A 14843-nucleotide genomic window follows, 5' to 3' on the forward strand; every position below is an offset into this window, starting at 1 on the left:
ACTTCTTTTCTTCCTTCTTTCCTCCTTCTTTACTTCCTTCCTCCCTCTCTCAATTCCTTCTTTCCTTCCTTCCTGATTGGCCAATAAAAGGTCCCAGGCCAAGCCCTGCTTGGTCATTGTTTGGACTCTGATTGGCAGAATGTAAATAGCAATTGTTTATTTTGCCCAGAACCCTGAGGGTCTTCCCTTCCCAGATCTATTTCATTTTTTAAAGAGGTCATTCTTTGCTTCATTTCTTATTAAGCCTTAATCATTGAACTGACTTTTCCTCAGTCAAACTGAGACCAGTTAAAGATCTTAGCTTGAAAAGGCCAAGGTCCCCCTTGGCCACTGCCACCTCCAGTCATCCTAATCCATATCTGGCCACTGGGCCCAGATGGCTCCAGAGGAGAGAGTGAGGCTGGTGATTTTGCACAGCCCTGCCTCACTTCAATCCAATTCACTTGCATGTCATCGCATCACCTCCCTGATGTCATGGTCCTCTTCGAGAATGAAGGACAAACATCAGCTGAAGCTGCTCCATTTGTGGGGCCATAAAGGGTGGGGGAAGCAGGTCCCTGGGGTAGATAATATCCAGGGATAAGATGGAGGAACTTTACAAAACAGAGTCACTTTGGTTCCTTTGCTACGTACATAGGGAGTCTGGATTCAGAGAGAATGGCCCCTGGTAGCAGTCGAGCCCCAGCCGAGGTGAGTGCAGTCCATCCACAAACTTGGCCAATATCAGCAATCCAGGCCATTTCCATAGACGTAGAGGATGGTCTGTATAGCTGGCTATGCCTGCCTTATGGATCATTTCTTTATAAAAATAGTCATGAAATTGAATACAGTAGTAACAACACTGCCCTGCTCCCATCTTCTATGTTTTAAGCTGATTCTTTGGTACCCTCCTGTCTTGAGCACTTCCCCCCACCCCCATGCTGCCCTCCCCTATTTGTCTGTATCTTTGTTTTCATTTTTGTGAAGCAATGGGTTTAAGTGACTTGCTCCGGGTCACACAGCTATTAAGTGTCAAGTGTCTGAGGCATTTGAACTCAAGTCCTCCTGACGCCAGGGCCAGTGCTCTGTCCACTGCACCACCTACCCTTGCCCCCCATTTGTTTTTAAGTTCCCCTTCATTACAGCTGACAGACAAGGGTGACTCCTTCATTCCTTACTCTCTATTACGTAGGGATCATATCTTTGTTCTCTTAATTCATGCCTAGCACCCTCTCCCCCTACACACAGCTTCTCCCCCTCCTCTTTGTTTCTTGTGGCCACACTCTCCCTTGTAGCAACTGAAGGTCCAGGAAACCGCTTCACCCTGACTCTTGTCTAGAGTGGCCTGGAGCAGAGCCCTGAAGGCTCTCCCAGTTCTTGTCCTTTGCAGTGCGGTCTTCAGAGCAGAAATTGTGCTCCTGGTGCTGCTCATGTCCTCCTGCCTCAGATCACACAAGCCTTCCCAGGTCCCTCTGAACCCCTCTCATTTTCCAGTTCTTAAGTCAAGTCAGTGAGCATTTTAGAAAGGTCCTGGATGTACAAGCCCAGGATTTCTTGTACAGAGAGCTCTGGGGCCACCCTGCTACTCTTGTGTTTCTAAGACCTGTCCTGGCACAGTGATTGAATGACAGATGGCTTCTCTGCTGTTTAAAAGAGGCTCCTGGGATTCTCACCTTTGCCTCCGTTGTTGCTGGGCACCAGGACTAGCTTCACTGCATACCATATTACTATACAGATTGGCTTCCTGGTGGGATAATTTGGTCTTCCATGTGCTGAGTGCCTTGCACTGGCAGAGACCATGAGAGCAACGAGGAGAAAAGGAAGGACTGACAGAGTCAAGTTAGTGTGTCAAGGTACCTCAGACAGTTTTTTGGAAATCTTGACTCTGCTGTAGGCTGGAGCAGGTTCTAGATTGACCTGGGAAGGGAATAATGGAAGGAACTGACTCAAGCCAGTACCCAGTTTAGATGTTAAGCAAAAATCAGACACTGCTAGGTCATTCAACGAGTAAAAGGAGCTTTACTTAAGTATAGCACAAAAAGGACATTCAATAGGGATGCGAGAGGTCTGTAGCTTGAGTAGACAAGGCTCCCCTCACCTCCATGCGGGAGCTCATTTGGTCACAGAGCAAGGTATGGCAGTGTGCCACTTGGGGAAAGCTGCCATATCTCAAGATATGGTCGGATGGGAACCAAGTTATGAAAGGCTCTGAATGCTACAAAGGAGTTTGTATTTGATTCTGGGAAGTAATAGGAAGCAACTGTAATTTATGCAATGAGAATAAAATGTGGACAACCCCCCTCCCCCCCCACTTTGATCAGTTGGACAGCTGACTAGGGGATGGGCTGCAGTGGGGAGAAAGTTGAGGCAGGCAGACTCCCCCCAGCAACTATTGCCATTGTCCAGGTGTGAGACAATGAAGGCCTGCCCCTGGGTGAGGGTGTATTCCAGAGATGGTGAAAGGGTAAACGTGACAGGGCTCAACTACAGATTTGATATGAGAAGGGGGGGGTGGAATATGACACCCAGGGTGACTGACTAGGGGACCAGAAAGGTGGTGCCCATTAGGAAGTTACTGAAGAGGGAAAGATCTAGGTGTAAAGGAAAGCCTTTTGATTTGTCCTTTGGGAGCCAGATAACCCCTTCTCTGGAGACATTTGGGATTGAGACAGCTTGTTCTACAAAACTCAGTGGGGTGGAAATGAATTTTTTCATTTCGGTCATGTTCAACACTTAGTGAACCCATTAGGGCTTTCCTTGGCAAAGATACTGGAGCAGCTTGCAGTTCATTTGACAGATGAGGAAACTGAGGCAAACAAGGTTAAGTGACTTGCCCAGGGTCACACAGCTAGTAAGTTTCTGAGGCCATATTTGAACTCATGAAGATAAGTCTTCCTGATTCCAAGTCCAGTGCTCTATCCACTACACCACCTAGCTTGCCCTTCTCCATCATAGTTGCTGTTATTACTAAGTAATTAATTATGTAATTAAGGACTATATGCTGTTGACAGATCAAAGCAATCTTAAAGCCAAGGCATAAGCTGTTTTGGGTATGACACATACCCAGAGTGACCTCAAGCCCTCAATGTAAGTAACAGATAGGGCTCCTTCACTTGCTGGAAACCAGCTCATACCATTCAGTGCAGTCTAGATTCTGATGAATATCTTTCTAGCATCCTCTTCATGTTTTCATCTTGATAAGAGTTTATTTCAGCCATTCAGGAAGCTAACTAGATCTTTTCTTTAACTTTATTCTCTCTTCAATGATCATATAAAATGTTTTTATTTCCCTAGAATGCAGTGTTACCTGCCTATTTCTCGCATACTTTTCTTTAGAATATGTCAGTTAGATCAGTTCTGATAAGGAAGAAATTTCACATCACCCTCTATCTTTCTCCTCCACAGATGCACCTCACAAATAGAACACAAACTTTCTCCCTGATTCCCTCAGGAGACACATTCCATTTCTCAGACACAGCTTTATTCCAAATGATGATATAAAATGCTTTTCTCCAAATTCCATCGGGTTCTTACTGCGGCTTCAAGAGTTGACTGTGACACCCATAAAGGGTATGACCTTTGGGCAGATCCCTTCTCTGGGCTTCAAGTTTCCTCCTGTACATTGATGGGGATTGGACTATTGAACTCTGAAGTGTCTTTCAGCTCCCTGTCCTGTGACTTTTGGTGATTTAGGAGACAGTGACATTCAAGGACGTGGCTGTGGACTTCACCCAGGAGGAGTGGGGCCTCTTGGACCCTCCTCAGAAGGAGTTGTACAAGGAGGTCATGCTGGAGAATGCCCAGAACCTGCTCTCTCTGGGTAAGGACGCTTCCCCTGGCCACTCTGAGTCTGCAATTGGAGGGAACATCTTCATTCCCTAGTGTGCAGGGTTTGGAGCATCTATCGATTATTAGAGAGAGAAAAGTACTGGTCTGCTGTGTCCAAGAGACAGACCCCTCCTGCTCCCTGGTTTTCCTCTAGGAAGTCTTTGCATTCTGTGATAGGGACCTGAGGGTTTCCTTTGTTGCTCCCGATGCCATCTCTTCCCAATGCCTGGTAGCGTCAGGTCAGAGATCCAGTCAGTGTGGAAGCATCTCAGATGTGGATCTGACCTCAGAGGTTAAAAGTCTCACCTCTACCTGGGCGTGAATTCTGCTGCCAAATCTCTGAGTTGCTCAGGTGGCTTTTCCCTGCGGCCCCTTCCTCTTCGGGACGGGCCAAGGATTTGGAATCTTCTTCTTTTGAGCAAGGCAGACGGTGGTAGCTCACAGCTCTTCAATGTGTCTGGTGTAGCAGGTTTGTCCTTCATCTTCCTTTCTGTTACCCCAAACTTCCAGCACAGATGGTGGGAAAGGAAGGGAAGGGAATGAGCATCCATATTCACCTGCTGTTTGCTATGGGCTCTGCCAAGGGCTTTCTTTACAATATTATGTCACTTCATCTTCATCATAACCTTCCAGGTTAGGTGATATTATTCTCCCCATTTTAGAGTTGGGAAACTGAGGCAAACAGAGAGTAAGTGACTAGTCCAGGGGCACACAGGTACTAACTATCTGAGGCCAGATTTAACCTCAGGCAATCCTGACTCCAGGCCCAGGGCTCTCTCCACTGCACCATCAGCTGTCTCTGATTTCTAGACAATGGAAACTATGCATTGAGTCCATCCTTCTATGAAGAAGGTGCACCAAGACCAAATTCTCTGGCACCAGGCTGGTTCCAAGATCTTCTCCCCCACCTCTCCCCAAAGCTGCCACAAAATGAATGCTATGGAAAGTGTTCTTCACTCTGGCGTCCTTGTATGCATGCCCCTGTGGATGCCAGGACTAACAGGCAGGCTAAGAAAGAGAGTTTTAACCAACTAGAGTTTGTTGGGTTTGCCAGCAGGAGCCTCTCCCCCAAAGAGGGAAACACCCCCTGAGTGAACAGTACACAAGGTTTATATAGGGTTCAGGGAGTGAGGAGCCAGGCTGGGGGTGGGGAGCAAAAGCTGATTCATCAAGAGCTGAGGCTTGCAGCTGATCTGGGGGTGAAGCGTTTCTGCCAGAATGGAGCATAACAGGATGGGGGGCTGAGGGTTTGGCTGTTTCTCAGAATAGTTTGTACAACACATCCTACTTCAGGTTACATATATCACAGGCACTAAAGGGTCAGTACAGATGCCTATGTGTGGCCAGAATGGAGTGATTCTCCAAATGGAGCAGCTCTGTGTCCACACTCCTTTCCTCCAGAGAACTAAATTACAAGTTTCTCTCCACGCTTATCCCTAACTAATTCCCCACTTCCAGGGCTTCCAGTTCCCAGAGAAGATGTGATCTCTTATTTTGAGCAAAGGGAAGCACCATGGATGCTGGAGCAAGAAGGCCTGAGGAGCCGCTGTCCAGGTGAGTGAGGTGAAAGCAGGTCTATGAGAGCTGTGATTACAAGAGGCTGCTCTGTGTTGTGGTGAAGCAAGGGCTAAATTTGGGACAGGAAGACCTGCCTTGGAATTCATTTTTGGATACTTTTTAGCAGTGGCTTCCTGGGCCAGTCACTGAACGATGGAGCTTCCGTGTCCCCATCTGTAAAATGAGAAGGTTGGACTCCATGGCCTTTCTGCTGCCTTCTAGGATAAATCTATAGTCCTAGGAGAAGTCATTATTTAGAATTTGGGGGGCATGGAATCTCCTGAAGGTACAAAAAGGGGCTAGGCTCCCCTAGATGAGCTCTTTCTTAGACCTTCTTCAAGCAAACAAATATTTATTAAGTGCCCGCTGCATGCCAGGCCCTGTGCTAAGCGCTGGCAACACTAAGTGACACAAGGAATGCTCCTGACCCTCATGAAGCCCACAGTCTGGGGGGCGGATATCACGCCACCAAACTCCAAGTTTTCCAGATCTGCAGGACTGGGAAAGGCTTATTGTGGAAGGGGAGCTCTAGCTGGGGCTTCGGGAAGCCAGGTGGAGCATTCCAGGGGAAAGGGATAACGAGAAAAACTCACAGAGGCAGGAGGTGGAGTGCGCCGCTGACCGAACCGAAAGGAGGCCCATCCCCTGCATTATAGCAAATGTGGGGAAAGTAGGGTGAGAGAAGACTGGAAGAGTGGGAGGGGGAGGTGATGAAGGGCCCTAGCAAGGATTTTATATTGGATTCTTTTGCTGGGGAGTCAGAGGGAATTGTTGAGTGGGTGGTGACGTGATCAGCTGAGAGCTTCGGGACAATGACCTTGACAGCCGGGTGGAGAAGTGACTAGGCTAGGGAGTGATGAGGCAGCTGGATGAAGTACCTAAGGTGTGAGGTGATTGGGTTCAGAACCAAGACCGTGACAGTGTTGAGAGAGAAGGGGGTGTATGGCAGAGATGTCACACAGGTGGAATCACGGGACTTTGCTCCAGATTGAAGATGGTGGTCAGGAGGGTGAATGTGTAAGAATCAATGAGGAGTGCATGACACTTCATCTCTGAGCCTGGACTATTGGAGGATTCTTTGGATAGCCTTAGGAAAGTAGGAAGATGGGAGGGTTGGGGCAAAGAGAATGAGTTTCACTTTGGATATTATAAGGAGAACCAGGAGAGAGTTGTGTCAAAGCTTAGAGAGGAGAGTATCAAGAAAAGGGGGTGATCAGCAGTGTCAGAGCCTGCAGAGAGGTCAAGAAGAATGAGATCGAGAAATAGCATCGAATTTAGCAATTTCAAGATTGCTGGTAATTTTAAAGAAAGAAGTATCAGTTGAACAATGACATTGGGAGCCAGATTGCAGAGAGTTCCAAAGACAGCAAGGGAAAGCAGTTGGAGACGGCAGTTATAAATGGCCACCTCTAGCTGTTTAGCCATGAAGTGGAGAAAAATAGAGGACAATATCTCATGGGGCTGCATGGATCACTGAGGGTGTTTTGAGAGAAATGATTTCATTTGTGACAGGAGGAAAGAAGTCATTAGTATGGGAAAGAGTGGAAATTAGTGGAAAAAATTGAGATACTAGGGGAAGAACATACGAGGCCAGATGAGGGATAGAATGGGATTATTTGCACATATAAAGAGAATTGCTTTAGAAAGCAGAAGGATGACCTTTTTATCTGATGCTGGGAACAAAAAGGAAAAGAAGGCATCTACTTTATGTGGCATAAGGAGAATAAGATAGATCTTGATAAATGTCCATTTTTTTTTTCAGTGAAATAAGATACCAAGTTCTTAATGAGAAGGTGTGGATTGGGGTGGGGTGGGGGGGGGGCAGAGAACAAGCCATAAAGGAGGGAAGGTTGTCAATCAATAAAAAGATTTGGAAAAGTTTTTGTGGTGAGTGACATGGAGAGTCAGGGAGATGTCAAAGGAGCGCCTTGCCACAGTAAGGGTCCAGCTGAGATTATGTAGCTGAAATTTGTAGTGGATCTAGGTGGCCTGGTTTCATGATTTTGTCTTTCTTATCCAGCAGCACATGAGTAGGAGTGAAGGCTACTGCCTTACTTAGAAGTAATGTGAGGCTAAACTTTGCATAAATCATCAGCCCAATCAGTCCTGATCTCTATGGCTCAAACCCTGTCCCATTCTTGGAAAATCATTAACCAGGTTCAGGTAGCTGACTGCCACCACAGTTTAGGGAGCTGGGAGGTAGAGACTTGAAAGTGTCTAGTATGAGACCCTTCAGGAGCCTAGAATGAAGCCTCTATGATCTTCAAAGTTGGGTCTGGTCAGGTTCTATTAGGGTTAAAACCCAATAAAGGTGACTACTTAGAGGTGAGTGGGTGCAAGAAAGAGACAGAACCATGACTGAAGCCAGAACATGCATTTGACAACTCTGAGAGAGACCAGAATGCAGGGATTGAGGTAGAGGCTGGGGCCTGCTGTCAGCCTGGGCCCAGTCAGACAATCAATAAACACTGATTAAGCACCTTCTGTTTTAAGCACTGTGCTAAGCTCTGAGGGTACAAGGAAAGGCAAAAGAAAGTCTCGCTGTCAGAGAGCTCACAATCTAGTAGACAAACATGGACAGAGTCGGAAGAAGCAATGGAAAATAAACCTCACTCTTAGCTGATCTATGTGAAAGGAGGTAGTTTTGGAATGGAAATACATTTAGTTCCACAGGGAAATGAGAGAATATAAGGAGTGAGGATATTAACAGCCTGAGAAGAAGAACAGAATTGGGGAGAAATAGTCTAAATCAAAATCATAGTGATAAAAATAATGGCATCTATAGTCATATGAAAAAGTGCTCTAAATCACTATTGATCAGAGAAATGTAAATGAAAACAACTCTGAGGTAGCACCTCACACCTATCAGAGTTGCAAATATCACGAAAAAGGAACATGTTGGATGTTGCAGGGGATGTGGGAAAACTGGGACACCAGTGCACTGTTGGTGGAGTTGTAAACTGATCCAGCCATTCTGGAGAACAATTTGGAGCTATGCTCAAAAGGCTATAAAACTGTACATAACCTTTGATCCAGCAATACCACTGCTAGGTCTATGTCCCAAAGACATTCAAAAAAAAAAAGGAAAAGGACCTATTTGTGCAAAAATATTTAAAGCAGCTCTTTTTGTGGTGGCTAAGAATTGGAAATTGAGGGGATGCCCTTCAACTGGGGAATGGCTAAACAAGCTGTGGTATATGATTATAGTGGAATATTATTGTGCTATAAGAAATGACAAGCAGGATGACCAGAAAAACCTGGGAAGACTTATACGAACTGACACATAGTGCAGTGAACAGAACCAGAACATTGTGCACAGTGACAGCAACATTGTTCGATGAAGAATTGTGAGGGACTTAAGTTTTCTCAGCAATGCAATGATCCAAGATAATCCCAAATGACTAACAATGAAGCATACTATCCGACTCCAGAGAAAGAACTGATATTGATTGAATAGAAGCTGAAGCATGCTATTTTCCACTTTCTTTCATTTTTTTCTTTCATTCAAATCTTCTTGTACAAAATGACTAATATGGACATGTTTTACATAATTGCACATGTATAACCTATATCTGATTGCTTACTGTCTCAAGGAGCTGGGAAGGGAGGGAGGCATAGAATTTGGAACTCAAAACTTTAAAAAAAAATGTTGAAAAATTGCAAAAAATCATACCTAGCATTTACATAGCACTTATGTGCCATTCATGTTAAAAATATAATTTCATTTGATCCTCATAAGAAGCCCAGGATTTAGGTGCTTTTATTATGCCTATTTTAGAGATGAAGAAACCGAGGCAAATAAAGGTCCTGTGACATGTCTAGGGTCACAATACTAGAAAGTTTTCGAAGTGGGATTGAAACTCAGGTCTTCCTGGCCTGAGGCCCAGTGTTCTATCCACTGCACCAACAGCTATATTGTGAATTTTAAAGAGAATATCATGAAAATGCTCAAGTATGTGTAATGTAGAAAACAGGAGGAGAATTGGACAAGATCTCTTGCTGAGGGATGAAAATTCATCCTTTGTTTTTAGCTCCCTAACCAGTCAAAAAAATGAGTTGCTGATTACTATATAAAAGATTGCTTTTTCTACTGGCTCATGACAGGAAGTATATTAAATGATCAATGTACTTGAAGGTCAGTTGTGCATGTTACTTTTTTAAAACAATGTTTATATTTAAACCTCCTTTATAAGGACAGGATTTCTTCAAACATAACTTTCTTTTTTCTACCACTGGAAAATCAGCTACACTCTCACTGAAACTCCACTGAGCGACTAAGCTGTGTTGCTAAATTGTTCTTTGAGAAGCTGACAGAGAGATGAACAATAACACGAGTAGAGGATAACTTCAAATTAGAAAACAACCTTAGCATTTCAACGAGGGGCATTTTAATGTCTGTTTTTGTAGCAGAGTTGTGCTGGTCCATGATGATTTCAAGATGGACTCTACTGTGCATGCCTAGCAATCGTGGTTTTCAAATAGCCTTGCCCTCACTACTGCAAGAATGCAAACCCAGGTGAGATCGAGATCTGGAGATTTCAAGTTTGATGAGATGTGATTACAAGGTAACCCAAGAATGAGAGTGCAGTGATAGATGGTCACCAGGGTCTGTGCATGCCTGTGACTATTTGCACATGAATGTCCAACCTTCCTGGAAGTTTAGAAACGATTTGAGGTCAAGTTGGAAACTGAAGGAATATGCTGCACATAGTCAGAAGTAGTCAGACTGTGATGTTATCATTGCATGATATGCCTGAACATAATGATTTGGAATCACTGCAGAAAGAATCTTATTATGGTTAAAATATGCACATGCTTCTTGCCCCAGGGGATAAATGTCTTCATAACAAAATTGGGTGATTATTTACTGCTTAAGATGCCTTTGAAAAAAATTTAGTTCAAATCCTTTGGACCACTGTCTAGAACTTCCAAGTGATTTGTGAACCCCTAAATGGGAAGGGGCTTTAAGAGGACTAATAGTGAAGCATGCTGTCCATTTCCTTACAATAGGATGATAGAATCAAATATGAGAGACATATTTTCAGACATGGGAAGTGCCATGCATTTTAAAATTTTTGTTTATTACAAGGATTTATTTTTAGTACAGTTTTTATTTTTGATGTAATATTTTATTTACCCCTATTAAATAGTAAAACAATTTTGAAATTTTTTTTTAATTTTGAATTCCAAATTCTATTCCTCCTCTTCTCCCCTCTCTGAGATGGTGAGCAATCTGATATAGGTTATACATGTGCAATCATTATTACAAGGATTTTATTTTTATTTAAAAACAATAAAAAAAAAAAAGAGATGGGGCAGCTAGGTGGTGCAGTGGATAGAGCACCAGCCCTGGATTCAGAAGGACCTGAGTTCAAATTCGGCCTCAGACACATAACACTTACTAGCTGTGTGACCCTGGGCAAGTCACTTAACCCCATTGCCTAACCGAAAACAAAACAAAACAAACAAACAAAATAAAAGAAATAAGTAATGGCTATCCCAAAAAATTAAAAAGCCTGAACAAATTCTTTTATGCCTTAGGTAAATGCAAAAACTGTAGTGGTATTCTTCATGTGACCTTAAATTCTGGAACAGAAAAAAATAAGATTCGAAGCTATTACTACAGAAATTACATTATACTTTCAGATATGATAGATCATGAAATAATTTGAATATTTAGTATATGTGAATCAAATGGCATAATATCTCTGAAGAAAAGATTGAAAGTGCAGATAGTGAAAGTGAAAAGGAAAGATTGAAAGTGGAAACAATCTGTCTAGTACTGTGGACAGAGTATGCCCAGCCACAGGTTGAGTTCCTGTCTCAGCCCCTGGGATTTGGATGAATTCTGAGCTCATGCCCTGAGTTGTGAATGTGATATGAATGTCAGCCCTTCCAGCGTCAAAGGTTTGTTGTGAGGATCCACAACTGTAACTGTGTGTGAAATTCTTTATAAGTTAAATCATCCCTGGAATGTGAGCTAATGGCATTTTGAAATAATTGGTTCTGCCCAATTAAATTTGAAAACTTTTCTCTTTGCCTAGGGAAAGAGAATGTAAAGGAGTTTATGTTCTGCCAAAGGAGGGAAGGGGATATAACTATATATGTGTCTATGTATATATGTTTTATTGCTTTTGTCTTTCAGAAGGAGAGATCAGACTTAAAATGAAAGAGACTACTGCAGCGCTAAGCCTTTCTGTAAAAAAAAAACTCACAAGCAAAGATTCAGAAGTAATGGTCCCTGTGGCTTCACTTGTAGAGAGATCTGTGCTACGTATCAGAGAATCCATACTGGGGAAAAACCTTATGAATGTAATCAATGTGGAAAGGCTTTTACACATAAAGGCACTCTTACTGTACATCAGAAAGTCCACAGTGGAGAGAAGTCTTATAAATGTAATCAGTGTGAAAAGGCTTTCAGAGATAGCTCCAGTCTTGCTAAACATCAGAGAATCCACATTGGAGAAAAACCTTATGAATGTAATCAGTGTGAAAAGGCTTTCAGAGACAAGTCCATTCTTGCTCTACCTGAGGGGATTCACACACAGGAGAAACCTTATGAATGTAATGTATGTGGAAAGGCTTTCAGAAGCAGCTCCAGTCTTGCTAAACATCGGAGAACCCACACTGGAGAAAAACCTTATAAATGTAATCAGTGTGGAAAGTCTTTCCTACAGAGGGCCAATCTTGCTTTACATAAAAGAATCCACACTGGAGAAAAACCATATGAATGTAATCAATGTGGAAAGGCTTTTGCACGTAAAAGAACTCTTACTGGACATGAGAGAACACACACTGGAGAGAAACCTTACAGATGTAATCAATGTGGAAAGACTTTCAGAGAAAGCTCCACTTTTGCTAAACATCAGAGAATCCACACTGGGGAGAAACCTTATGAATGTCATCAGTGTGGAAAGGCTTTCAGCGCCAGCTCGTCTTGCTGTACATCAGAGAATCCACACTGGAGAAAAACCTTATGAATGTAATCAATGTGGCAAAGTTTTTACATATAAAACAAGTCTTATTGTACACAAGAGAAGACACACTGGAGAGAAACCTTATGAATGCAATCAATGTGGAAAGGCTTTTACACAGAGGGCCAATTTTAGAGTACATCAGAGAATCTACACTGGAAAGACCTCATAAGTGTAATCAGTATAGAAATTCTTTCAGACTCATGTACATTCTTAATGTACACCAGAGAAGACACACTGGAGAGAAACCTTATGAATGTAATCAGTGTGGAAAGGCCTTTACACAGAGGACTCAACTTGCTGAATAGCAGAATCCACACTGGGGAAAAATCTTATGAATATAATCAATGTGGAAAGGCTTTCATAGGCAACTCCAGTCTTGTTGAACCTCAGAGGATACATCCTGGAGAAAAACCTTATGAATGTATTCAATGTGGAAAGGCTTTCATAGGCAGCTCCAGTCTTGCTGAACATCAGATAATCCACAGTTGTGAGAAACTATGAATGTAATCAGTATAGAAAATCTTCCCTACGAGGGACAGTCTTGCTTTACATAAAAGAATCCACACTGGAGGTTGTGAATGTAATCATGTATGATTATTGAATGTTATGAATGTAATCAATGTGGAAAGGCTTTCAGAGACAGCTCCAGTCTTGCTAAACATCAGAGAATCTACATTGGAGAGAATGCAATCAATGTGGTAAAGCCTTCAGGCAAAAGTCAGCCTTTGTTTCACATCAGAGAATTCATATAAGATATAAATCTTAGCACTGACATGATTGAAGAAAGGCACTGAAATGGAGCACGGAGCTTCTTATACAGCAGAAAATTCTAGTCCATTTATGGACTCATAAGCCTTCAAAGGCCTTCAGCCAAAGATCATTTCTTATCCTATCATCAGAGGATTCATAGTAGGAGAATGTGCTCCATGGGGACATGCCTTTGTCGGGAAGATGGAGGTCACTGATGAAGTGTTAAATGTTGTGTCTGATTGTAACAGAATGGTGAAAGAAAGGGAAATAATTCATGCCATCCCACCAGGTTGCAAAACCAAAAAAGGAGGAAATAGGCTCATAAATGATAGGACTAAGGGAAAGAAGACATCTGGATGTTCTCAAAAATAGAATGTCTTCAGAATAAGGAAATGAGCTCACATCAATATTAGGTCAACTGGGAAACTGTGTGTGGTGAAGGGAAGAAATCAAGAGTTGTTTGATCAAAGATATAAAAATTGGGGTCATTTAGGGGAATTTAGTGGTCTCCTGCAGGCCACCTACACATATGTCAGATTACATGCAGGCTACCCCATCTGCCAATCAAGAAACTTTTCATTAACTTCTGCCTCCTGATTTTTGTGACCCAACAATCCCCTGATGGACTTGAGGCAGAGTTTCTGTGGAACTTTCAATGCCTTCAAAAAGATAAGAGTTTCTCCCTCTGTTTTTCTAACTCTGGTCAAGTTGGGTAGACAGACAAGAGACACACAGGAGGGCAACAAATTTTTTTTTTTCCAATCTGCAGAAATTTATAGTTACCATAACCTAATTAAACACTAAATTTATGACTTTAAGAAGGGGGTGTGGAGCCAAAATGGCCAAGTACGGGCAGAAACTCACCTGAATTCTCCCAGGTTCCTCTCCAAACAGCTTAAAATGCTTCAAGTCACATTTTGGAGTGGAAGAACCAACAAAAAGTCAGGATGAATCAATTTTCAAACCCAAGACAATGTAGGAAACCAACAGGAAAATGAGTGATGGTTAGGCCTGGAGAACAGAGCAGTGCACACCACTCTCCACAGCAGCTTAGAGAGTTCTCAGCTCACAGACAGTAAAGGGTTTAGACAACTGGTGAAAAAATGATAAGAAGGGACCTTTTGCTGGCATTGGTGCAGGACCATCTAGTATTGCACATACGCATGTTGCATTCCCAGGGTAAACGGAAGAGGGAAGGAGAGAATTTGGAACTCAAAATTTAAAAGAAAACTTTAAAGCATTATTTTTGCATGTAATTGGAAAAAATTAAATATAAAATTTTTCACAAAAAAAAAGTGCTGCACTCAATATGCAAGCAAATTTGGAAAACTCTAAAGTGGTCACAGGATTGGAAAACATGAGTTTAAGTCCCAATCCTAAGGAAAGGCTAGGCCAAAGGATGTTTAAATTACCAAACAATTGAAGTCATTTCACACTGCAGCAAAGTTATGCTTAAGATTCTGCAAGCTAGATGTCAACTTTATGTGAAGCAGGAATGAGCAGAGTGCAAGCTGGTTCTCAAAGAGGCAGAGGAACAAGAGAGCAAATTGCCAACATTCGTGGGGGTAGGAAGACAGCAAGGGAATTACCCAAAATGTAAAAAGCATCTACTTCTTTTGTTATCTGCTGCCTTTCACTGTGAAACACAACAGAATGTGGCCAGTCCTCAAAGAGATGACCTAGGAAGGTCATCTTACTTGTTTCCTGAGGAACCCGTATGTGGATGAAGAGGCAAGTTAGAACTGAACATGA

The 14843-nt window shown here is 42.7% G+C and overlaps 1 protein-coding gene across 1 annotated transcript; it reads left to right on the forward strand.

Annotated features, from left to right (window-relative positions):
* Positions 1–657: 657 nt before the first annotated feature.
* On the forward strand, positions 658–13261 carry LOC114040918 (zinc finger protein OZF-like). The gene is given in 9 exon segments (XM_027859151.1): positions 658–690; positions 3673–3799; positions 5266–5361; positions 11510–11565; positions 11568–12298; positions 12300–12478; positions 12561–12636; positions 12638–12837; positions 12945–13261. Coding segments are annotated over 9 exon segments (1647 nt in total). The 3' UTR covers positions 13094–13261.
* The last annotated feature ends 1582 nt before the right edge of the window (positions 13262–14843 follow it).

This window comes from Vombatus ursinus, unplaced genomic scaffold, assembly GCF_900497805.2.
Source record: "Vombatus ursinus unplaced genomic scaffold, bare-nosed wombat genome assembly UNPS02014159.1, whole genome shotgun sequence".
Lineage (NCBI taxonomy): Eukaryota > Metazoa > Chordata > Mammalia > Diprotodontia > Vombatidae > Vombatus > Vombatus ursinus.